The sequence below is a fragment of the Podarcis filfolensis genome (assembly GCF_964270895.1).
Source record: "Podarcis filfolensis genome assembly, chromosome: 12".
Classification (NCBI taxonomy): domain Eukaryota; kingdom Metazoa; phylum Chordata; class Lepidosauria; order Squamata; family Lacertidae; genus Podarcis; species Podarcis filfolensis.
The window spans coordinates 58,192,536-58,218,024 of record NC_139614.1 but is presented as its reverse complement, the minus strand read 5'-3'; the positions used below and the strand labels follow the sequence as shown (position 1 = coordinate 58,218,024).

The window sequence follows — 25,489 nt, the reverse complement described above, 5'->3', positions numbered from 1 at the left end:
AATGGCTGCCTCCAGGATGAGGGGTACCGACCCGCTGAAGGCCAGTTACCCTCCAGTGGAGGGGCAAGAGGGGTGTTAATGGGCCATCCAAGGAGGGATTGGGCTGGCCATGGGGAGCAGAAGGTTCTGCAAAGGTTGCAGAAGTGAGAAATTGAAATTCCTGGAGGGAGGGCAGAGCAATTCTCTCCGCCCCTCCCTTTGCAGGGCCTGTCCTGTTGCTAGTGCCTCTTCCCACCCTTCTGGCACCCGCTTCCTCCTGGGCCACCTGTTGGGGGGGCAGTCTTGGGAATCTGAGGGAGAGGCCCATGTAAGGGAAGTTTCCCCCAGTTCCAGGCGCCACACAGAGGCAGCTTAGTGTCGGGGAGCCCTTGGCTCACTTGGAGAGCTCTGGCGTTGCCATTCCTGCATTGCAGGGGGTTGGCCTAGACGACCTTTGGGGGTCCCTTCCAACTCTACGACTCTTCTTCTGAGCCACCGCTCCAGCCCAAGTGGCCCAGAGCCGCCTTGGGTCCCCCTGCTCCCTGCCAGACCCCCGTCTCGGAGGGGAAGGAGGGCGCTCTGGAGTCCCCGGCTGCTGCTGGGGCTCGGGGGGGGGGGCGGGCCTGGCTGGGGGCTGGGCGGGGAGGGGACCCTTCCCTGCGCGGCGTGGTCCGGAGCGGGGCGCGCGCGGAGCCGCCTCCTTGGCGGAGCCGGTTCCGCAGCAGCAGGAGCCGCAGACTGCGAAAGAGGCAGAGGCGGCGGCGGCGGCGGCAGGCAGTGAGCCGGTGAGGCGCGCAGCTGAGCCTGCCGCATCCACCGCAGAGCCCCCCGCGCTGCGCCTCTGCCCGCCCGCCTGCTGCGCCCTTGCGGGGCTTTCTCCGGCAGGAGGGCGAGGCTGCGCTCGCAGGACCCCCGGCCGCCGCGGTGACTGGGGAGGGGCCGCCACCCCTCGCCTCGCCTCCCGGGGATGGGCGCTGCGCCGGAGAGAGCCCCCCGGCAGCGCCACGCAGGGCGCCCCGGCCACGGGCGCCGGGCCAGCGGGGAGCGCGCCGCGTGGCAGCGGGGGGTGCGCGCCTGAGCGGCGGCGGCGGCAGCAGGTGGGGCTGCGCGGCGCGCGGAGGCTGCGCGGGTGGCGCCCCTCCGGGAGATGCCATGATGCGGGAGGTGCCCGGGGTTGGCATGGCCCGCGGGGAGCGCCTGCCCGGCCTGCAGGCCTTCGCGCGCGGCTCGTCCCTGCACGGGCTGAGCCACCTCGTGGCGCACGGCTCGCGCTCCCTGCGCCGCCTGCTGTGGGCGCTGGCCTTCGGGGGCTCCCTGGCGCTGCTGGCGCTGGTCTGCGCCGAGCGCGTCGCCTACTTCCTCAGCTACCCGCATGTCACCAAGCTGGACGAGGTGGCCGCGCCCAACCTCACCTTCCCCGCCGTCACCCTCTGCAACCTCAACGAGTTCCGCTTCTCCAAGATCACGCGCAACGACCTCTACCACGTGGGCGACCTGCTGGCCCTGCTGGACGCGCGCCACGAGGTGGCCCCGCTGGGCGACCCCGAGCTGCTGGCCGCCCTGCGGGACAGGGCCAACTTCAGGGGCTTCAAGGCGCGCCCCTTCGACATGGCCGACTTCTACAACCGCACCGGGCACGACCTGGCCGAGATGCTCTGGCAGTGCACCTTCCGGGGCGCCAACTGCAGCGCCAGCAACTTCACCGTGGTGAGGGGCGGACCCGGCTCGGGGCGGGGGCGGGGGCCGGGGAGGGCACCGGGGAGGCGGCTCAGAGGGGACCGCGCAGCGCCCGCGCTCCCGTCCCGCTTGCGCGTTTCCCACGGAGGGTGCCGGCTGCGTGGCCACTGAGGGAACGGGGTGCGGGGCTAGGCTGCCCCCCGCGGGCCGGATCCAGCTGGAGGCTCTCCTTATGCGTGGTTGGTGGGAAGAGTGGTCCTACCGTCGGGCAGAGGGAGGCGAGGTCCGGGGCGAGGGATCCTTCTGGCAATTCTTCCTTCGGGTCCCACCTGCTGGAAGAGAGAGACACACCTGTCACCTTTTGGGGGTGGGGGACGCTCTCCTCTTCCCAGGGTTTGGGGTCAGGAAGGGGCAGACTTTGGACATCTTTGATAATATGGGAACCTCAGCGTGCCCGAAATTTGGGACGCCCAAATGGATGTTCTCAGTTATAGATCTTCTCAATTTTGGGCTCAGCACTATGTGGGGGGAACCGCATGCACACCTTGAATTCAGCATGAGGTCAGGGCAGCAGTCAGCTCGGATTGGCTTCTGGGGGGGTGGGGGGGCTGCCATCCTGCCCTTCGCCTCAGGCAGCTAAATGTGGTTCAGCCCTGGGGGCGGGGGCTTGTCCAGCAAAGAGCAGCAAATGCCTGACCAGGGAAGATTTGAACCCAGGACTCATGGCTTTCAGCACAACTCAGGATTTGGGGAGCCAAATTGTCATCTCAGCCGGCATTCCCCAAACCCTGCCCTCCTCCCTCCTCTTCCTCTTCCATCCTGGGCACTTGCTCCAGGGCCCTGTGCCATCAGAGGTTTTGCTCTTCTGCGCCCAGGTAGGATCCCAAGTGGGGTATCAGGGATGGGGTGGGGAGAGGGGCCATCTCTGCTGGGGTGTGGCCCCATCCCAGGAAGAAGCCTGCATTTAGCAAGGCAGCATTCATTGGGGGTGAGCTGTAAGATTTGGTTAGCTGGAGACAGAGAACTGGCCCGAGAGCTTCTAGCGAACCAGCTCTGGGCGCAAACAGGCATCTACCTGCCTGTGTCCCAGCCTGAGCACAAGTGGGCATGGTGTGCAATGGTTGACTTAGCTGGACCAAGGCTATTTGGAGACAGTGAGCGCTGGGCTTGTCTCTCCTCTGAGACCTCTTGAGGCAGGTCCCTTGGGGTCCCCAGCTGAAAAGGGAGCACAGCAGCCCTGCAGTGGGGGCCACGGCCACCGCCCTCTGCTCCTGGCGCAATGGGGCACCTGGGAGCAGCTGCAGGAGGAGGCAGGTCTGCTTGTGGGGGAGCTGGGGGGTGAACAGGAGAGCAGAGAGGGCTGCCTTGCTTAGGCTATTGCAGGGAGCAGCTGTCAAGGAGAGGAAGGGAGTCTTCTGGTGGGGAGAGGCGGGAAGGCAGCCATTCCCCGGGGATGGGGGGCTCAGAGGCCCATCTCCTCATTCCCTGCAGTGGAGCAAGATCAGCCCCCCATGAGCAAAAGCCCCATCTCATGAACCAGCACGGGCCCCAGATTCTGAATATGCAAAACGGGGTGCCAACTTGAATAAAATATTGGGGGAGGCCAGGTAAGCTCTGCCCCACATAATTGATTCCAAGGCATGGCACAGATAACACCCCATTTGAATGGCAATGCGACCAGTTTTGTGGGGCCCCGGTCTCCCCTAGGAGTTGGCTCCTATGGGGGTTTCTCTATAAGGGGCAGAGCTGTTTCCACTGCGGGGGGGGGGGGCTGTTGTGGGGCTGCTTTGTCTCAATGGATACCTGATGGGGTTCCCTCACTTCAGGGGCTGCAGAGTGTGATCCTCTGCCTCCCCTCCCCCATTCCGCCCACAAGGAGGTGAGGGGTGCTAGGCTGGTTGATCGAAAGAGGTGGGGGACAGAACTCAGGGGGGGGGGACACACATAGAGGCCCAGGAAGCTAAGGGATAGGGCGGGAGGACACCAGAAGGCGGTCAGGGCAGTGGGGAGTCAGCTGAGCTATGGGGAGAGCAGGAGTGAGGGGGATGGGCAGGGCCTTGCTAAGGCCACAGTGGGGGGCAGGGGGGCCAGCTTGAATAAAATATGGGGGGCAGGTAAACCCCACCCCGTATAATTGGTCGCAAGACGTAGTGCAGGCACACCATTTGAATGGCAATGCTCATTAACTTTTGGGGGGCTGGTCCCCTCAGATAGTTTGGGGGGGCAGAAGGGACCTTGGCCCCCAGGGTTTGGCTCCTATGGAGAGAGGCATTGTGCAGGGGGGGTGTCTGCCTGTCTGGGACTGGGGAGGCTCCAGTCTAGGGCCAGGAGAGGCAGATACCTCAATGGGGCCCCCTCAGGGCTGCAGGACCCCCCCTCCTGTGCCAGGCTGGGCACAGAGCAGAGCCAACCTGGTCCCATCATCCCTCAGTCTAGGAGCACAGCTGGGAGAAGCGGGGCCACGGGCACCCCTAACTTGGGCCCCAGATTATGGGGGCCCAATGGCAGCCGCGACATAATGTGACTTCACAGGGCCTCCGACGTCAGCTCAGAGGTTGCATTGGGCATCGCATCAGGCCTCTGACGCAACGTCTGGTAGAAACTGGAAGCCCCATCAGAGCACCCACAAAAATTATGGGTGCCCAGGCACCCAGGGCTCCCTCGAGTTGCCACTACTGAGCAGGACCCCAGTGGGGTTTGCGTGGGACTCAAAAGGTCTAGGGAGCACCTGCCACTCTGTCCTTCCTGGGGCTCCCTGACCGTTTATGGGGCTTATGGACCCTAAAATCAGGGTCTGGATCAAGGCTCCTGCTGGGTCTGGTTCTCTGAGGCTGGGGCTCAACTGCTCTCATTTCGGCTTCCAGGGCATCTGAGGGTCTCAACTTGGGTGCCCATTAAGCTGATGCCCTTCTCACTTGTGGTCAGGGTGGCATTAAGAGGACTGGGCCAGTTCATGCGGGGGGAGGAGGGGGTTCTGGGGGGCTCCATCCAGGATGGCTCTGCTCCACAGTCAATATCTCCCAATCCCACAGAAGGGGATAGGGCTGCTCCTGTGGTCGGATCCTGCCTGGGGGCTCCCCATTGTGCCTGGTCCCTGTCAGAACAGGAGGCTGGACTAGGGTGGCCTAAAATCTTATGTTACAAAATTTCGCTGTGAAGCCAGTCGGATTGTGGAGGGGTTGGGCCAGGGAGGGGGCAGCTCTTCTTCCTCGCAGAGACACCCCCCCTCACACTCCAGCTTTCCAGTTCATCTTAAACGTATCCCAGGGTATTGCTGCAAATCTCTCACCACCCCAAAAAACTATGAAACGCTGGCCCTGCACACAGCTTCACATGCCCCAAGGAGGCTGGGGGAGTCTTGGAAAGTGGGGGGCAGGGGAGTTGAATGGGTGGAAAGGACAGCCGCTCCTCTGCTGCTCCCCTCCCCCAACATCTGAGGCTTGGAAGCTGGTAGGGGAAGACTAGATTGCCTTTGGGGGTCCCTTCCAACTCTTCAGTTATATGATTCTGTTTTTCCTGCCACTGGGACACCCACCTGCCCCAGAAGAATGACCCTGCTTCTGTCTTGGACCCCCAAATTCCTCCCCTCTTCTGCCCACCTCTTAGAAAACCTTCCCCCCCCACCTGGCCTAGTCCAGGGGCCCCTTCTGCCAGGGGGGCAACCAGGGACTCCTTTGCAGGGGGGCAGCATGCAAAGTCTCCCTTTTGGGGCAACAGGTTTATTAATTGCCATTGGCCATGACAATTGGAAACGGACCCTCCATGGCAAGAGGCAGTCTACCTCGGATGACTGTATGTGGGGAGGCCAAAGAGCAGGGGGAGAGAACTGCTTTGGTGTGCACTTTGGGGGCTGGGGGGGCTCAGGGGGCCCTGAGTTTGCCTTGAAAGAAGCTTCTCCTTCCGTCTGGATTGCCCAGATCAAAAGCCGCCCACAAGGTGCAGGCGGCTCAGTGGAGGAGACCCCAGAGTCTCCTGCCCCACAGCCAGGGGGCCCTCTGCAGTTTGGCCACGGCTCCCCCCTGTTTCACTTCCTCCAAAGCACCCGTTGCCTTGACAACATCCACTCCTTCCTGGGACAATCCGTTGCCATGGTGACTTTGCCCATCTTCAAGGCAACTGAGCTTGTTGCCAGGGCAGCAGCTGCTCCCTCCCCCCCCCCCCGGGTTGCTTGTGGGGAAGGGTCCTGCAGACTCCAGCTGGATAGCCAGTGTGGGGGAAGCATCTCACGAGAGGGGGCAGCCTGCCAAGGAAGGTGCCCAGAGTGTGGTTTTACACACACACACACGCACACGCACAAACGGCAGTTTCTTCCCTTAGCCAAAAAAAGGAAGAAAACACCTGCCCTTCTGGATCTCTCCTTCTGAGAAACCGGGGGCCGTTCCTGGTCTCATCTGGCCCCCTCACCCATTTCTGCTCTTCTGTGCAGAAGAGGCCATTGATTTATTGATTTCTGCAGGGGTGTTTTCAGACGCCCTGAGCCACTTCCTATCCCTTCCCCAATATTCGCTCTCACAAACACCCTTTGCTTTTTTAAAAAAACAAAACAACACACCAACACACCGGCTGCAATTTGCTCTGTGTTTCTGCACTATTGATCCTTCCAGACTCAAGGGGGGGGGATTAATCTGCCACCCAGCAAATGAGCTCCCTGCACAATTAAGCCATTTCATCCCAGAGCCTCGCTTTGCCCTCCTCCTCCTCCGCACTGCCTGCCTGGATTCCTTGCAGATGGATTGAGACTCAATTACCTTGAATAGTTCCTGCAAGTTTTGCCACTTCAGAGGAGGAAAGTTGCTGAGTAGCCCCCCCCCCCCCGGGAGGCAGCTGGGCAACAGCCTGTTTCATAAAACTCTCTGTATTCTAAAAAGAAGTACCATATTTTTCGCTCCATAAGACGCGCCTAGTTTTTAGAGGACGAAAACAAGGGGAAAAAAATATTCTGAACGAAACAGTGGATGTATGATTTTTGTGGTTCGTGCTGTGGCCACAGACATGTGATCTGATGGTGAATTTGGGGTGACCCAATGCAAAAATCCTGAGGATCCATGGGCTTTTACCTCCCCTCTCCCAGGCAGCCTCCTTTATCTCTAGTGTCCCTTATCTCTCTCCCCAATCGGCAAACGATCAGCGGCTTTGTTTCAACACCCCCTTCCCTCTTTCAAAAAAAAGGGGGGGAAGCATGATCTGCTTTTTGCCCCTGGGCAATTCGGCTCCAGGGACTACACATTCGATCCATAAGACGCACAGACATTTCTCCTTACTTTTTAGGAGGAAAAAAGTGTGTCTTATAGAGCGAAAAATACGGTACTTCTCCCCGAAGCACCTGACTCAACTATGGCCCTCACGGCCACTCGCTTCGTGGTCAAGTGGGCATTTAAACCCTGGTTTCTTCCAGGTCCTAGTCTGGTACACTAACCGTTATTGGCTGTTTTTGCATGTTTTTAAGCAAAAGCTGGCCTCGTTCCCACCTTCTAGAACAGAGAAAAGAGAGCCTTTCTTCCTGAGTTAAACTGTGGAACTGCTTCCCGCAGCAGGCAGATATGGCCACCAACCTGAATGGCTTTTAAAGGGGGTCAGGCAAATTCATGGAGGAGGAAAAGACCACCGATGGCTATGAACCGTGATGGCTGTGCTCTAACTGCTGAGTGGCTGGACCTGATCCACCAGGCTCTTCTTGGGTCTTTGGGAGGCCTCTCCCTGCCTCCTCCCCAAAGCTGAATCGTCCGGGGTGCAGCTGGAGCAAGGGCGCCAGGACTCGAGTCCCCAGAGCCTGAGCTTTCTTTCAAAAAATGAAATGAATAAAACATCCGTCTGCAGCCCACCCAGAAGCAAAGTTAGGCATCAAACTGTGCCGGGCACCCACCTGACTGGAGAGCAGACTTTCTCCAGGACGCGATGGCTTCCTCTTGTTCTTCAGAGCAGGTCCAGGAGTTGGAAGGGACCCTTCCCCTCACACTGTCTGTGCAGCCCCCTCTCCGCTTCTGTTTGGGGTTGGTGTGGGGGCAGCACACACAGGCCATCCTGCTTTCTGTCTTTGAGGGGTTTGCGGAGGGTGTTTGGGGGCAGAACATGGCAGCAGATTGGGGGCAGGGGGCATGTGTTGCTGTCTGGAAGGGCTCTTGGGCGGGGGGGGGGGAGAAAAAGACAGGAGATGGGGCTTCCTCCCTGGCTTTGCCTTGCCCCCTCACCTGTGCGCTGGGGGCGGCTTGCATCTTTACTGGGGACAGAGGGGAAGGAGAAGCAGGGGGCCCTCCTGCCTGGGTGCTGGTGGGGAGCAGCTCTCCAGCTTTGCCCCAGAGGGGAGGGGGGAAGAGGTGGGGTGGCAATGTCCCTCTTTGCTGCCTTGTCCTTTGGAAGAGGAGGAGGAGGCGGCCGGGGGCGTCTCTCCCCCATCTTGTGTGCAGATTCTGCCTGTGCAATCCAGCCATGGATTTGCAGAGCTTTTACTGTGTTTAAACCCTCCCCCCCATAAACCTTCCCTTGTCTTTCTCACCAACCGCCCACTAGCCATATTTCTGAAATGCCATTTTCACAGTGATTGGCAGTGCACTCCTGTGCCTACTCAGAAGTAAGTCCCATTGAATTCAGCAAGGCTTACTTCCAGAGCCCCAGGTATGTGGGGTTGGGGTTAGGACTGCAGCCCAAATATTTGAGAATCTGAGTCATTTGCACCTTGAAAATCCCCGCCTCCCTTCAGCCTTTGTTTAGCTCTCAGACTTCCTCTCGTGTGCATCATTTTTACTGTCAACAACATGTGTGCTTTTGTGTATGTGTGTGTGAGAGAGAAAGAATGTGGCAGAATGCCCAGTGAAATTTATTGCTGAATGTAGGTTTAAATTTTACTTTGACTGAGCCGCCTTTGGAAAGTGGGAGCAAGTTTTCCTTTTTTAAACTGGACTTTAACATGGAATAACAGACCAGATTAAGATTGGTTGCCGCTTTGAACCCATACTTATTTGCATGAGGGGGTGGGAAGTATTGCAAACATATACAGTCATACCTTGGGTTACAGATGCTTCAGGTTGCGTTTTTTGGGGGGGTTTTCGGACTGCCGAAACCTGGAAGTACCAGAACAGGTTACTTCCGGGTTCCGGCGGTTGCGCATGCACAGAAGCGCTAAATCGTGCTTTGCGCATGTGCAGACACCCCTCTGTGGGTTGTGGATGCTGCGGGTTGTGAACGTGCATCCCACACGGATCACGTTTGCAGCCCGAGAGTCCACTGTTATGGAACAAAGATGCACCAATCTTGTTAAAGGAACCCCAATTTGATTTCTATGGTATAAGGACCATTTTACACCTCCTATATCTTCACAACAGTCCTGCAAAGGAGGTTAGGTTGCAAGTTGGTGACCGGGTGAAAGCAGGAAGTGAGTGAAAGACAATAAGTGCACATGCTCTGTTCTTCATTTTGCAATGTGCTGAGAGTTGCATGGGCTCAGGGGTTGCCTTTTGGAGCTTATGCAGTTAGTAAACATGTTAGCCTTTCAGGTGCCACAAAGGTTAGAATCTGGCTCAACAGAAGAACTTTCTGATGGTCAGAGCTAGAATGGAACCGTTGGGAGGAAGAACTCATCACTTGGTGTCAGGGAAGTCATCTCGTAGGACCAGAGAGCTGGAAGGGACCCAAAGGCTCATCCAGTCAACAAAAGCATCCCTGACAGAGGCCAGCCAACCTCCAAGGAAGGAGAGTTCATCCCCTTTTGTTTCACTGTCAAGCAGCTCTGACTGTCAGAAAGGTTTTTTGAATGTTTAGCCGGAATCTCCTTCCTTGCAACTTGAATCCATTGGTTTGAGTCCTGCCCTCCAGAGCAGGAGAAAACCAGCATGTGACAGCCCTGTAGATATTGGAAGATGGCTCTGATATCTCCTCACAGCCTCATCTTTTCCAGGCTAAACATTCCCAGCTCCTTCAACTGCTCCTCATCAGGCTTGACTTCCAGACCCTTGATCCTCTTGGTCTCCCTCCTCTCCACATCTTCCAGCTTGTCAACATCCTCCTTAAATTGTGGTGCCCAGAACTGGACACAGTATTGTCAGGTGTGGTCTGATCCAGGCAGAAGAGAGTGGTACTATTACTTCCCTTGATCCAGACACTAGACTTCTGTTTCTTGAAACTCTTTATTCCGAGACAAAGCAGGCCAGGCCTAGTGATCCCAGGAACCCTTCAGGGTAGATCTTGCCCCAATGAGGCACTTAGGAGGACTGGGGCCTTCCTTCCCACAGCCTTCAGAGTCTCCTCCCCACGTGGTCCTTCCCAAGCAACTGGAGACTCAGATGCCCAGTCTGTCTCTGCTCCACCCTCTTCACCCCTCTCCTGGTCCTGGGAGACCAGCAGGGAGGAGAGCTTGTTGCAGTGGGGGGGGGGGAGACAGCCACGCCTCTTCACCAACTTGACTCCTTTCTCCCTCTTGGCCACCCTCCTCTCCAGCCTCCACTTCTGCCTCTGAGTCTGCACTCCTCTCTGCCCCAGCCTCTTCTGGCTCACTAGACCCTGTTACATAAGCACCATCTCTGGGGGTGTTGAGGCACCCACAATTTTTTTTACTCTGGGTGCCCTGAGGGGCGACTCCATGGCGCCTTCCCACCGTGGTGGGGAGCACTGTCGGGCCCTCCGGCTGCGGTGGCATGTGACTTCACATGTGTGCATGATGTCACACATGTACTCCGGGCTCCCACAATGTTGGGTGCAACCCAGAGCACCTGCCCTGTTCCCTCTTCAGCTTCTGACTCCCCCCCCGTCTTCTCCCCAACCCCAACTTCCCGGGTTCTGAGCCTTTTTCCCTTGGGGGTTCCCCAACTGGCGCTTCCTCCCCCCCCCCCCACATCCAGCCAGTCCCTTGGAGATGTTAGCGGAGAAATCTGAGGGCTCCCTTGGACAAAAACCAAGGAGACCAGCCAGGAATACCAGAGCAAAACAGCAGCCAGTAGGCTTGGTCTTTATTGAAGACTGTCGTGACAGGACTCCCACCTGCCTCAAGGTGGAACAAGATGGAAGCCCCGAACAAAAGAGAACCCAAACTTTTATTAGCTGCTAATCCCCATGTTACACCCCCCCAAACTACATCAGGGTTACATCATGAAAGGTGAGGTCTGGTGGCCGTAATCTGAGCATCCTGGACCCTGCCCCATGGTTCCCCTTGCCCTCCACCAAACACCCATCAAGTGGAACAAAAGAGATCTTTACATTTCCCTGTTTCCCAGCCAAGTTAATCACACCCTTTTGTCTTCATCTGGGTTTGTTATTTCTGGAATGGTCACCTGTCTGGCACTCAGGTATCAGGATGCCAGGAATTCTCACTCAGGCAGAGGGGCTGATGAGGAGCTGAGCTCACAGGTCTATAGGAATTTCTGAGGTTTTCCTTGTGAGCCAGTACAGAGATACATTGATCAGTGAATTCTTACATTTGGTATCAGCAAAGGCCCTATCTATCCGTAGATAGGAAGAAACTGTGGTGAAGTATTTTGTGGGGACAAATCACAAAAGTCACAAAAGCGATTGTGCTGGTTTTGGTAGTGGGCTGCGTGTGCATGAGATCTGCTGGAGGGGCAACACCCCCCCAAACCTAGACATAAATCCCTGCAACAACGCAGCATCCAGCCAATCACTGTCAGGAACCAATGGACTCTCCTCCCTTGGAGGTCTTTAGACAGAGGTTGGGTGGCTGTCTGTCAGCAATCCTTTGGCCTTGCGGGGGGCTGGGCTAGATGACCCTTGGGGGGTCCCTTCCAGCTCTTCCGTTCTAGGGTTCCACGTGGGGCCTGAGTGCAGCACCCCCAGCACCCAGGCTCTCCCCTCCTTCCCAGGGCTCCCTGGCTCCCGGCCTGCCCTCCCAGTGCCAGGATGCGCCTGGCCCTCCCTCCCTGCCCCCCTGGCCCTGGGCCAAGCAGCCTCCTCCTCCGTCACCTGCCCGGGATCAGCTGCCGCCTCCTCCTCTGCTGCCCAGACCTTCCCTCCGGGGCCTGAAACACAACCCCACAGCAGCAGCTCCCGACCGTCGAGGGCCATGCAGGAGCCCGGAGCAGACGAGGCGGCCCCCAGGCCCTCCGACTTTGCCGCCTTTGCCGGCAGCTGCACCCTTCACGGCCTGGCCCACGTCTTCCTGCCGGGCCCCTTCACCCCCCGGCGGGCGGCCTGGGCGGGCGCCGTCCTGCTGGCGCTGGGCATCTTCCTCTACCAGGTGGGCGAGCGGGTGCAGTACTACAAGGCGTACCACCACGTCACCATGCTGGACGAGGAGGCCGGGCGGCTGCTGCTCTTCCCGGCCGTCACCCTCTGCAACTTCAACCGCGTCCGCCGCTCCCGCCTGACGCGCAACGACCTGCACTGGGTGGGCCAGGAGCTGCTGGGCGTGGAGGCCCCCGCCTTCCCCGAGTACCTGAGGGCCCTGGGGAGGGCGGACGAGGGGGGGCTCGGCTTCTACCCCACCCCCCGCTTCGACATGAAGGAGTTTGTGGAGCGCACGGCCCACAGCCTGGAGGAGATGCTGCTGGACTGCCGCTTCGGGACCCGGGAGTGCGGCCCCCACAACTTCACCGCCGTGAGTCCCCTCTCCTGGGCCTGCGCCTCCCCCAACCCCCCACCCCAATTTGGGGACCCTCAGAGCCCCCCCCAGCTTCATACCTCCTAATGGCAGCCACATTGGGGTTCAGCTGGATGCCCTTTGGGAGTCCCTTGTGTGATTCTGCGTCTGTCAGAGATTCTTTATCTGCGATGGCTGCCTCGCGCGGGGTTGGACTAGATGACCCTCGGGGCCCTTCCAACGCTACAGCTCCATGAGTCTATGTCAGAGGCTGAGAGAAAAATAAGAGCAGGCCTCAAAAGACTGGAATTGAAATGCCCGATGGGGCAGCGACTATTTGGGGTCCGTTTCTGTGGGGTGTCAGCAGAGGGTGGGGGGTCACTTGGGGAGGCCTGGGGGGGCGACGACTAATGAAGCCACTTGGCCAGAGACCCCCACATCTGGGTGAAAAGATGAGCACCACCCCCTTTTCTCTCAGGGAGGATATCTCAGTCTCTAATGCACACCAGAGGTTTGCGTCTAGGGCCGGGCATTGGGGGTGGGGGGCTTGCCCAGAGGCGGGGGGGGCAGGCCTTGCCTAGGGAGACCCCTGAGATGCCCCCTCCCGCTTCTCACCCCCCCCCCCGGTCATCTTTCCCTTCTCCTGGCAATCTCCTCTCCAGCTGCTGCCTCTTCCTCCTCCTGCTTCTCCTCCTGCCCCCCTCCTGCCCCCCCAGCCCAGCTGGTCCCCAAGGCCACTCCTGTTACTCTGCGCTGAGCTGCACCAGGCCTGCCGCTTCGCCCAATGTCTCCTGCGAGAGGCTGGAGCAGCGTCAGCGCAACCCGAGACGGACAATGGCGTGGAGGATGGGGGGGGCAGTGCGCTTTGGGTCAGCGGGGGCCAGAGGGGAGGCTCTCATGCCGCAGAAACGGCCCTGCGCAAGATTTGGGAAGGCCCTGCTCCAGGACTGGGGCTGGGGGCTGAAGGAGAGCCCCTCCTGGGTCATCGATTTCCCCCCCACTGCTCCCTCTCAACTTCCATGTGCAGCCCAGCCTCATGTTCTTGCTGTGGCCAAAGGGAAACCAGCAAGCAGGATTCAAACTCAAGAGAAACTCTCTGGGTTTCCAGCAACGGATTCAGAAGCATTGCTTCCTCTGACGGTGGAGGGCAGAGAAGAGTCGCCCTGGCTAGGAGCCTTCAAAATGAACACTGAATTTGCACAATCCTCTTTTAAAGCTGTCCAAGTTGGTGGCCATAGAAGCGTAGAATTGTGACGTTGGAAGGGACCCCAGGGGTCATCTATTCCAACCCCCTGCAAGGCAGGAATGTCAGCTGAAGCATCCATGACGACAGATGGCCGTCCAACCTCTGCTGCAAAGCCTCCAAGGAAGGAGAGGCCACAACTCTCAAGGGAGGCCATGCGAAGCTCTTCCTGATGTTGAGTCAGAATCTCCTTTCTTGTACAGTGGTACCTCGGGTTAAGTACTTAATTCATTCCGGAGGTCCGTTCTTAACCTGAAACTGTTCTTAACCTGAAGCACCACTTTAGCTAATGGGGCCTCCTGCTGCCGCCGTGCCCCCAGAGCAATATTTCTGTTCTCATCCTGAAGCAAAGTTCTTAACCTGAAGCACTATTTCTGGGTTAGCGGAGTCTGTAACCTGAAGCGTATGTAACCTGAAGCGTATGTAACCTGAGGTACCACTGTACAGCATTAAATATTAAAAACTTCCCTAAACAGAGCTGCCTTCAGATGTCTTTTAAAGATATTTATTTCCTTCACATCTGAAGGAAGGGCATTCCACAGGGTGGGTGCCACTACCGAGAAGGCCCTCTGTCTGCTTCAACATACCCGGCTCCTTCAACCATTCCTCATAAGGCTTGGCTTCCAGACCCTTGATCATCTTGGTTGCCAGCTGCCAGCCAGTGTAGACAATACTGAGGTGGATGGAGCCATGGTCTGGCTTTGGTGCAAGGCAGCTTCCTCCTCACGCCACCCCTTTCTCCTCCCCCTCCTGCAGATCTTCACCCGGCTGGGAAAGTGCTACACCTTCAACTCGGGGGCTCCCGGCCACGAACTCCTCACGACGGTCAAGGGCGGAACGGGCAATGGTCTGGAACTGATGCTGAACATCCAGCAGGATGAGTACCTGCCTGTCTGGGGAGAAACGGGTGAGTGAGGGGTCGGAGGAGGGCTTGGGGTGGGCACGGGGGTCCTTCTTGGGGATGGGCCCTGATTGATCCCAGGAGACGATGGAGGTGGATTGAAGATTAAATCTGTCCATTAAAATTTAAATCTCCTGTCCCGCACGTGTGTTAGAAATATGAGAGTAAACAGGCTGTGAAGCCCTTTTAGCAGAGTAAAACCACTTAGGCGCTTTGCAGCTTACTGGAAGCTAGGAATTAGTCAAATACACCTTTTTGTCCCTGTTTATTTGTGGTCTGCTGACCTTTCCCCTCTTTGTCCCCATTGCTAAGAGCGAAGCACACACAATTGTAAGATAAATGAAAAGGTTTACTTACATTTCAATGCAGGCAGCAAATGCATCAAACAGTATGCAGGTAAAAATATGTCTTTACAAAAGACAAAATTTGTTTCCAAAACGGAGTCTGAGCTTTGAGCAAAGCCCAGGAATGTATTTCTGCTCAGTTGCTGGCTTCAAAAGGAAGAGAGACACTGAGGCAAGGAGGAAGGAGGAAAAATTAAAATTAAGATGCCACGGGATGTAGGGGATATGACATCACAGATCTGTCTTCTCTGGGAATACAGGAACTCTTAAGAGGCAGGGGTCAGCAACCTTTTTCAGCTGGGGCGGTCCACCTCCCTCAGACCATGCGGTGGGCCGGACTATATTTAAAAAAATAATAATGAACGAATTCCTATGCCCCACAAATAACGCAGAGATGCATTTTAAATAAAAGCACACATTCTACTCATGTAAAACCACACTGATTCCCGTACCATCTGCAGGTCAGATTGAGAAGGCAATTGGGCCGCATCCGGCCCCCGGGCTTTAGGTTGCCTACCCTTGTCTAAGAGTCTTAACCCTTTCTTATGATTATATAGCTAACTTAATTGTCATTTTGACTGCAGATCTTCCCACAGGAGAAATTTCTGGGGACCTCAGAGCCACTGAGAGCTACTCAGGATCTGCTCCTTCCTGTCTAGTGGGGCTCATCCTGCAGCAGCAATATCCCAAGCCCGGCTGAATTCTCCTCTGCCCCCTCTGTGGGGTTCAGGGGTGCTGGACTCTCTCAGCCTCCTGAAGCTTCCAGGCTGCCCTTTCCTTCTTCCTCTTTCTGCTCCTAAACTCCCATTTCACCTTTATTATTGTTAGTGTATAAGAAAAAATTGGAGGTCGGCTTTTACAGCCCAACTCCCCACCAAGGGACCCCTTGAGGTCCGCTATCGGTCAGGGATGCAAATGGAGGCGACACCAAGGAAGTAAGGCAAGCTGCTGACCTTTATTGGTCTGTTACAAAAGGAGGAGCGGAGCCTTGAACACTGTGCATTCAGAAATTATAAGAGAAAGACCACCCAAGATCATCAAATCATAGAGTTGGTCCAACCTCCTGGAATGCAGGAATCTTTCACCCAATGTGGGTGTTAAATCTCGGTGTGAGGCTGCTCAGTCCCCCAGCTGGTCGGGCAGAGCCCGCGGGTCCCTGCAGAATAAAGGAAGGAGTCCAGGCACCAACCGGAGCAAATAGCTGTAGACCAAAGTTTATTGTGCAACAGGTTGAAAGAGGAATTTTGAACCCCGAGGATGGGGTGACAAGGACTTTTAAAACTTTCCATCTTATCCCAGCATACAGTTCATTAAGCATCATTGCTACATCAGAAAAGGAAAGGGTTATACACGATTAACATAGGAGGAAGGTGTTGGGGCAACAGGCGGATACAGGATGTGTATTGGGAAAAACATTCTGAGCACCTACTACAAAGGGGCAATAGAACTTTGGTTTGCCTAGTCTGCCACCTGGGCAAGTCCGGAGGAGTGCCTTTGCCCAGCGATTGACACCTATGAGCACCTTCCTGTGAGTACGTGACCTCCCGCTTGAGGGATTATGGCGGGGACCGAGTGGCTTCCAGGTCCTTGGCCAATGAAGCAGATTGGCGGTGGAATGAAGGAAAACAGCAAAGGAATTGATTTTATATGATTTTTAAAGCTAGGTAACTTCCCTGAGATGTCAAGTCAAAAGGATACATTTATGCATAATATTTGTAACATTTAACAACTTTAAAGATGTAAACCCCCCCCCCATAATTTCCGTAACAGTGGGGCTCAAACCCATGACCCTGTGATTGAGAGTCCTCTCCCAAAAGATGCAAACATAAATGGTGGTTATGTAAACTGGGTCCCGCTCAGCGTTCCTCTAGATGCCTGGCAATACCTGAGAACGACAGGACTGAGACATCCTTATGAACTGGTCAAAACAAAAAAAATATTTTTTTCCTTCCAGTAGCACCTTAAAGACCAACTAAGTTAGTTCTTGGTATGAGCTTTCGTGTGCATGCACACTTCTTCAGATACGAACTGGTGAATGCCTGGCCTCCAGAATCCATTGTCACAGAGCTCCCCATTCATACACGGAAGCTGCCCTGCTGGGCCAGTCAACAGATACTTGTCAAACACCAGAATTTCCTTCTAGACTTGAGAGGGTCTCCCAGAGGTGAACCACAGCCTGTTTTGTTCAGAATATTTGTTTGATTCATGTTTCAGAATCATATCTGAATGAAGTATTGTTCATTGATAAATCGGCCCTTCCATTGAGAGAAGGGGGCCCATTGAAAGTGAGACTTTCTCAGGCTATTTGCTGTGCCCGTATCTCCAGACTGAGAGGAGAAATGAGAGCCGCCTTCAAATATCTCAAGGGCTGTAACATGGAAGATGGAGGAAGTTTGTTTTCTCCTGCTCCAGAGGGAAGGACTCGAACCCTTGGCTTCAAGTTACAAGAAAGGAAATTCTGACTAAACATACAGAAAAACTTTCTGACAAGCAGAGCTGTTCCACAGTGGAATGGTCTCCGGAAGAAGGTGGTGGTTTCTCCTTCCTTGGAGGTTTGTAAGCAGAGGTTGGCTGGCCATCTGTCCTGGATGCATTGCAGGGGGCTGGACTAGATGGCCCCTGGGGTCCCAGCTCTACAATTCTGTTATTCTTTGACCTCCGGCTTAGGGCAGAGTTGAGTGGGGCTGGGCAGATTCTGGTGGAGAAAAGGGTGGGAGACAAGAGGCAGAGGGTCGGGTGGTGGGTTGTCTTAGAGAAAGCAGAGCAGGGGTAGCACAGAGCCCAGGGACGGAAGACAAGAAGGAGATCCTGCTGGATCCGGCCAATGGCCCAATCAGGACCTGAGCCCAAGAGACCTTTCTTCTCCGGTGGCTTCCAGTAGATGGTTCTCAGAAGCGCTGCTGCCTTTGACCATGGAGGCAGATCGTAGCCATGATGGCTAGTGGCCCTCGATTGGCTTCTCCTCCCGCTCCATGACTTTCCCTAATCCTCTTTTAATCTAGGTTGTCGGTCATCAGCGCCTCCTGTGGAAGGGAGTTCCGCATGTTAACTATTAAATTTGCTTCCCCACATCTGCAGATCTCAGGGTGGTTCATGTTTTAAACGATAAAAATCTGCCCTTCTTCCCTTATGGGGTATCCAAGAGCCCGTACAGAGTCCTTACGTGGGTTCCCTATTGGTAGGAGAAAATAACAGAGGCCAACCAGAGAATATTGAGAAGCAAAGCAGCTAGTAAGCCTGTTCTTTATTGATCTGTTGCAACAGGGTGCTCCCCTCACACACAGGAAAGGAGCAGCACCAGTCCCCCCCCCCCCCGCACTCAGGATCCGGCCCTTTCCTTCTCCCCAATGCGCTTGTGTTTGTGTTGCAGACGAGACCTCCTACGAAGCTGGGGTGAAGGTGCAGATCCACAGTCAGAACGAGCCCCCTTCCATCGACCAGCTGGGCTTTGGCGTGGCGCCCGGCTTCCAGACCTTCGTCTCGTGCCAGCAGCAAAGGGTATGTGCCCTTCTTGTGCGCCAGGCTTTCTGGGCAGTGAGATCCCCCTGCCCACTCCCAGGGCCGGCTTCCTGGCTCTCTCAGCCTTTCCTGCCGTCTCCTATGGGATTTCTCTAGGAATGCGCCCAGCGCTGCCCGGCAGCCCATCTGTGGGGCAGAGAGGGGGGCTTGGTCTTGGGGTGACGACGGACACCAGAGGTCCTGAGAGGGGTCAGCCAACCCCCCTCTTCCCCACTTCCTCCGCAGCTCTTCTACCTCCCCCCGCCGTGGGGTGACTGCAAATCCAACCCCGTGGAGTCGGCCTTCTTTGCCAACTACAGCATGGCCGCCTGCCGCATCGACTGCGAGACGCGCTACCTGGCCGAGAACTGCAATTGCCGCATGGTGCACATGCCAGGTCGGGGGCAGGGGGAGGGGCTCGGGGCGGGGAGACGGGCATCAAATCTGGGCTGCTGGAGACGTGGGAGGCTGTGGCCCCGGGCAGGCTCCTGGGGTCCGCATACTCGGGTTGACCTGTCATTGCATGGTCATTCTGGCATCTCCATCTATAGAGCTGGAAGGGACCCCCAAAGGGCATCTAGGGCAGCCCCCTACAATGCGGGAATCGCAGCTTAGGAAACCCAGACCTCCATTTAGAAACCTCCAATGAATTGTAAACTGGCAGAATTGGAAGGGACCCCAAACATCATTGAGTCAAATTCCCTGCAATGGGACACACACCCCGTTGGCCCTGGCAATGTCTGCTGCACTTTGGGGGGCGGCAGTGGGTCAAGGGGACCCCCAAAGGCCCTTGGCATTGATTGGCCCAGGTGCCCACCCTACAGGGCACCTCGAATGACCAGCACCCTCACAAGGAGATGCAGGAAAGTGGGTGCTCTGGTGCCCGCCGTGCCTCCGTTGTCTCAACCGCTGTTCCTCGTGCCCAGGTAACGCCAACCTCTGCACCCCGGAGCAGTACAAGGAGTGTGCCGACCCGGCCCTGGGTAAGCATGGACCCCCCTCTGGACCCCTGGGTTGGGCAGGGGGCTGGAGAGAGATTCCTGTCCCTCTCCGGCCAGCCCTGACCTGCCCCATCTGCCCCCCAGACTTCCTGGTGGAGAAGGACAACGAGTTCTGCTCCTGCCAGACTCCCTGCGAGACGGTGCGCTACGGCAAGGAGCTCTCCGTGGTCAAGATCCCCAGCAAGGCCTCCGCCAAGTACCTGGCCAAGAAGTACAACCGCAGCGAGCAGTACATCGCGTGAGTAGAGGCCCCCCCACTGGGCCCCCTCTGGAAAGAGACCCCCGGCTGCACCAGCCCCCTTCTTTCTTCCTTTTGGTACTTTGTTGAAAGATTTTCATTTATAAATGTGGTATTCATCATTATTATTATTATTAATTGGATTTATATACCGTCCTATCTCCGGGGGTCTCAGGGCAGTTCACATAAAAAGATAACAGTATATAAAATAAAAATAAAAGCAATAATCCAATAATACCCCCCCCCCCAAGAGCCACATTTTAAAAGTGTATGGGATGTTGATGAGGTCAACCAAAGGCCTGGTTAAAAAGGAACATAAGTGATATTATCCTAATCTGTAAAGGTAAAGGGACCCCTGACCATTAGGTCCGGTCGCGGACAACTCTGGGGTTGCGGCGCTCATCTCACTTTATTGGCCAAGGGAGCCGGTGTACAGCTTCCGGGTCATGTGGCCAGCATGACTAAGCCGCTTCTGGCGAACCAGAGCAGCGCACGGAAACGCCGTTTACCTTCCCGCTGGAGCAATTCCTATTTATCTACTTGCACTTTGATGTACTTTCGAACTGCTAGGTTGGCAGGAGCAGGGACCGAGCAACGGGAGCTCACCCCGTCGCAGGTATTTGAACCACCGACCTTCTGATTGGCAAGCCCTAGGCTCAGTGGTTTAACCCACAGCACCACCTGCGTCCCTTTTATCCTAATCTATATATGGTTGCTAATAACCCCCTCCATTCCACATCAACTCGTTCCAAATACCAATATATTTGTCCAAAGTCTATGCCTATAGAGGCTTTGTCCTTATGACATCTCCAGCAAAGAGCTGCTTTAGCTGGTCATTTTTTTGGTATAAATTAAATTCGGATTGTAAATGGAAAAATCTGAGGGCTCCCTTGGACAAAAACAATGACACCAACCAGGATAACTTGGAGCAAAACAGCAGCCTGTAGGCTTGGCCTTTATTGATCTGTTGCAACAGGGCGCTCCCCTCACTTGCAGGAGAGAGGAGGGACCCAGAAAAATGGTGTACAAGGCCTTATAAAAACAATTTTTTTTTCTCCTTCCAGTAGCACCTTAAAGACCAACTAAGTTAGTTCTTGGTATGAGCTTTCGTGTGCATGCACACTTCTTCAGATGCCTGAAGAAGTATCTGAAGAAGTATCTGAAGAAGTGTGCATGCACACGAAAGCTCATACCAAGAACTAACTTAGTTGGTCTTTAAGGTGCTACTGGAAGGAGAAAAAAAAAATTTGTTTTGACTATGGCAGACCAACACGGCTACCTATCTGTAACAAGGCCTTATATGGACTTTTGAAATTGCCACCCTGTAGATCAAGACCACCCCCAGAAACATCACACCTACATCACAGAAAAGGCGGTCTAAAACAGAAATTTAGATGTTGTTTTTCTCCTGTCTGGCAGGTTACTTGACTGGATACCCTGGGGAGCCTGGCCAGTCTTTTGTAGTGATAAATACTTAGTTCCTGAGTCAGGTCACAGGCTCACACCCTATTCAAACACAGACACACCCTTAAGACAGGATTTGTGAAGGAAAAGACAATGGGGAGGCTTTTCCATTTTGACCTTGCAGAGAAAAGATTTAGGCAGTTTAGGAATCAAAATGGTTCCAGGTTGGCCTTCCTGTGCTGATCTATGTATGTGCTTGGTTGGTACACTTATGAACATTACCATATATCTAAGACCATAAAATTCCTATCACAAGATCCATCAAAACCTCTGGCATCGAGGCTCAAATGCTCTCCCACAGTCGGGGCAACATGGACATTTCCAGTTCCACGCAACCCGTCCCCTAATGAATGGCCCCCAAATGGAGACCCCATGTGCAGGGGCAGTCTAGCCCGATGGCGTCCCCTTCCAGCCCTGCTTGAGCGCTTCCCAAGGGCTTTGGGGGGGGGGCATGGAGGCTGGCCAAGCCCAGGGCTCCCCCCTGCCTGCCTCTTCTGACCCCCCCCCCATCTGGTGCTCAGGGAGAATCTTTTGGTGCTGGACATCTTCTTTGAAGCGCTGAACTACGAGACCATCGAGCAGAAGAAGGCCTACGAAGTGGCTGGGCTGCTGGGTGAGTGAGGGGCCCCAGGGAGGGAGCGGGGAGGACTTAGGGGGGGTCCAGGCAGAGTGACCTCTCTTTGTTTGCCTCCCCCCAGGGGACATTGGGGGCCAGATGGGACTCTTCATTGGCGCCAGCCTCCTCACCATCCTGGAGATCTTCGACTACCTGTATGAGGTGAGTGGTGGCCGGGGGGGAGGGAGAGGCTGGGATGGAGAGGCCGGGGGGGGGTGTCTGGAAGCGCCATTGCCGGGGGAAGGCACTCTGCGGCTGCTCAGGAGGATTCGGATTAAATCGTGCAGAGCTTGGGGCTTTTGAGGCTGGAGAAAAGGCCACACAGGATAGAAGTTTGTAAAGTTACGCATTCTGGACAGAGATTTTTCTCTCTCACTAGAATGCAAGGACAGTGAAGCTGAGTCTCAGGAGGTTTAGGACAGATTAAAGGGATGCGGGTGGCGCTGTGGGTTAAACCACAGAGCCTAGGACTTGCCAATCAGAAGGTAGGCGGTTCGAATCCCTGCGACGGGGAGAGCTCTCTTTGCTTGGTCCCAGCTCCTGCCAACCTAGCAGTTCGAAAGCACATCAAAGTGCAAGTAGATAAATAGGTACCGCTCTGGCGGGAAGGTAAACGGCGTTTCCGTGCGCTGCTCTGGTTCGGCCAGAAGCGGCTTAGTCATGCTGGCCACATGACCCGGAAGCTGTACGCCGGCTCCCTCAGCCAATAAAGCGAGATGAGTGCCACAACCCCAGAGTCGGCCACGACTAGACCTAATGGTCAGGGGTCCCTTTTCCTTTAAAGGGAAGTTAAACTGTGGAACTCCCTTCCACAGGAGGCCATGGAGGGCTTTAGAAGAGGATTAGACAAAGGCATGGAGGGGGAGAGGGCTGTTGATGGCCCCTGGCCAGGATGGCTCTGCGCTGTCCCCACAGTCGGAGGCAGGAGATGCTTCCCAATCTCAGCTGCTGGAAACCCCAGGAGGGGAAAGTTTGGCTTGTGTTCGAATCTTGCTTGCTGGCTCCCTATAATGGGCACCAGGTTGGCCATTGAGGACAGGAGGCTGGACCAGGTGAGCCGTTGGCCGGATCCAGCAGGCTCTTTTTAGGTTCTCACCCCCCCTCAGCCAGCCAGGGACCCCCACTCTCTGCCTCTCTCTCCCCCCCTCTGCTGCCTGGCAGGTGTTGCGGGACAAACTTCTCAGCTACTACCAGGCGAGGAAGCAGGCAGACCGCAGCAACAGCGACAACCTGGTAAAGTGGCAAACCCCCCGCCCCCCCACGCTTCCTCCCCCCCCCAAGTCCCCTGGGCTCAGGCCCTTGCGAACCAAGGCTGCCTAAAGACCTCCCCCGTCTCCCTTGGAGAGCCCAAAGGGGGGCAGATGGTGGCTGGGGAGGGGGCGGCCTGAGGGATAAAATCATATCCCCCCATCTGCACCTTTCCCAAACGCGGAGGGGTACCGGCAGTGGGGAATGGGCCTTTTGGGTACGGTACATGGCCCCCCCAAATGCGGAGAGCTGGGGTTTTGTTGGTGGGATGGAAAAGCTCTCTGCGCATGCCCAGGGACCCCTTCCCCTCTCCACTGACTTCATCTTCTACCCCCGCCCCCCCATTGGGACCATTTGCCTCGAGTGTTGCTTCATTGTTCTTTCTGCCCCCCTCCCTGCCCCCTTTCTTTGTGCCTCCCCACCCTGACCCACTTTGTCTCATCATCTCCTTCCCCCTTTCCATTTGGCATCTCACCTGCACCAGGAACACACGGACCTCCCCCGCAGCCCAGGCACCCAGCTGCCTCCTCGCCCTCTCAGGTAGAGGATCCCTTTCAGGGGCCCGCTTCTGAATCGCCCCCCCACCCCGTTTTCCTGGCAGCCAGGCTCTCTTGGGCCGTTGGACTGGCCTGCTCCACAGGGGGGTCAAGGCGCTGCTGCTTCAGGGAGCCAGGAGAGGCTGCAGCCAGAATCTGGCTGCCCAGATAAAGTGGATTTGATTTCTGCATTGCAGGGGGTTGGGCTGGATGACCCCTGGGGTGCCCTCCAATAGAAGAGTATTTTAAGGAAACGCACCTGAGAGAAAGCAGGCAGAATGGAGCTGGTCTGCCCTGGGAAAAGGCAGCTAGATATGCAGACAGAGAAACAATTTCCTCCCTGTCTCCTAACTCCTGGTCGTCCCATGAAGCTGAAGAATTCAGGACAGGCTAAAGGAAAGGACTTCTTCATGCAGTGCAGTTAAACTCTGGAACTCCCTGCCACAGGGATGGCCACCCCCCTGGATGGCTTTAAAAGAGGATCAGGCCAATTCCCGAGGCGAAGGCTGTCTCAGGATGCTTCTGAATACCAGATGCAGGAAACTGTGGGGAGAATGGATCTTGTGTTCAAATCCTGCTTTTGGGTTTCCCATGATGGCATCTGGTTGGCTGCTGCCAGGAGAGGATGCCGGGCCAGAGGGGCCACGGGCCTGATCCATCTCCAGGGCTCTCCTTCCTCCTCCTCCTGCTCTCTCTCCCCCCCCCAACAGTGGTGCTGCATTTACCGCAGACTCCCCAAAGGGGCCACTGAGTCACACACAGACATTTCCCTGGGTCTATTAGTCATGGTAGAACTTCCACATACAGGAGCAAAATACCTTCCACAGGTGCTCAGGAGAGCTGCAACAGGGGGGGGGCAGCCCCCTGCCCCTGCCCCAAAGCGCAGATTTGGCCAAATGGGTTTTTGGCAAGAGCCTCTTGGAGGACAGAATCTGCTCATAGAAGTTGCAGGGCATGGGGGGTTTTTTTGGGGGGGTCTCCCCTGTCTGGACCTACAACTGAAAAGGCCCACACTCAAGCCTTGACCCCTTTCTCTGTCTACAGGCAAGCAGGGGGCATGCAAAGCTGTCTCGGGGGGGGGGGGTGATCTCCCCCCTGCCCCGGGACCCTCAATCGCCATCTGCTCTGGGCCTCGCCAGGAAATGGTTACCTGGGGGTGGTCCATCATCCCAACCTCCCATTGCCAGCCCCCTTTTCCCTATGGGGGGGTTCAGCCTCCATCTCCATCTCACCTGCGTGGACGTTTCATGGAGGGGGGTGTCTTCCATTGCATCCCTCCAGGCCACCCCAAATCCTAAGGGGGCTCTGGAAGCAGCTCAGCTCCCTGCCTTGGGGGTGGGGCAGACAATGATGATGGTAGCCTTGCCCCCCAGCTGCTGCTAACTGACCCCCCATCTCTCTGCCCCCCCCAGAGCACCTGCCACACGCTGTGCAGTCACTCGGACAGTGTTGGATACACCCCGAACATGCTACCTCGTCACCCGACTCTAGGCAACTTTGAGGAATTCGCCTGCTGAAGGAAGGGGACCCCCCCAAAAGAAACCTGCGCCTCCTTCTCTCTCCTCTGCTCCCGGCGAAATGGACCAGGCGCCTCCTCCTGCAGGACCCAGCGCAGTGCGGGGAGTGGAGCAGCCTGGCATTTTCCGGTGGGGGGGGCGCCCCCCCGACAACGCACACGCCCTTTCCTCCTCCTCCTCCCTTTCTGCACAGAGGAGACCAAGAGGACGGCAGCCAGAGGGAACCTGCTCTCCCCCCCCACCCCAAATAGAAGGGCTTGACCGCGGGGTGGGGGGGCTCTTCCGGCCTGGGACTGGGGGGGGGGGGGCGAAACAATGCGAAGTAGCATTAAAAGAATCCCAGATTGGACGCTCTGCAGGATGTGGTTATTTGTAGGGGGGGCCCTACGGTCAGTCCCTCCACCCCCAATTCAGGAAGGAGGGGGGGCCTTGTGGAAAAGACCCTGCGGTCTCCCCCTCCACCAGGTGGGGAATCTCTAGGTCAAGGGATGGCTCACCTGCATGAACACCTGTCTGTCCGTCGGTTCCTGTATCTGTGTCTGAGTGTCGTCTGTGCTTGCTGCCCCCCCTCCTACGCTGCTGAGACCCCCCGACCTCTCTTGTACCTCCGTGTGACCCCCAACCCCACCCCACCCTTTTTGCCCTGTGTACCATTAAAGAGCCTCTTGGCTGTGCCAATTTGCTGCGTCAAAGGGGGGGCGGGGG

At 56.3% G+C, this 25,489-nt stretch overlaps 1 protein-coding gene across 3 annotated transcripts; it reads left to right on the top strand.

Annotated features, from left to right (window-relative positions):
• The first annotated feature begins 1,116 nt into the window (after positions 1-1,116).
• On the top strand, positions 1,117-25,139 carry ASIC3 (acid sensing ion channel subunit 3). Of its 3 annotated transcripts, XM_083579825.1 has the most exons (12): positions 1,120-1,686; positions 11,837-12,196; positions 14,178-14,328; positions 18,037-18,164; positions 18,411-18,561; positions 19,091-19,147; positions 19,250-19,403; positions 21,389-21,480; positions 21,566-21,645; positions 22,645-22,716; positions 23,216-23,271; positions 24,680-25,139. In XM_083579825.1, the coding sequence occupies exons 1-12, from the start codon at positions 1,132-1,134 to the stop codon at positions 24,756-24,758; spliced, it is 1,935 nt and encodes a 644-aa protein (XP_083435951.1). In that variant the 5' UTR covers positions 1,120-1,131; the 3' UTR covers positions 24,759-25,139. The 3 variants fall into 3 exon arrangements, with proteins under 3 accessions (XP_083435949.1, XP_083435951.1, XP_083435950.1); XM_083579823.1 differs by lacking the exon at positions 11,837-12,196 and having other exon boundaries at positions 1,117-1,686; XM_083579824.1 differs by lacking the exons at positions 11,837-12,196; positions 23,216-23,271.
• Positions 25,140-25,489: the final 350 nt, after the last annotated feature.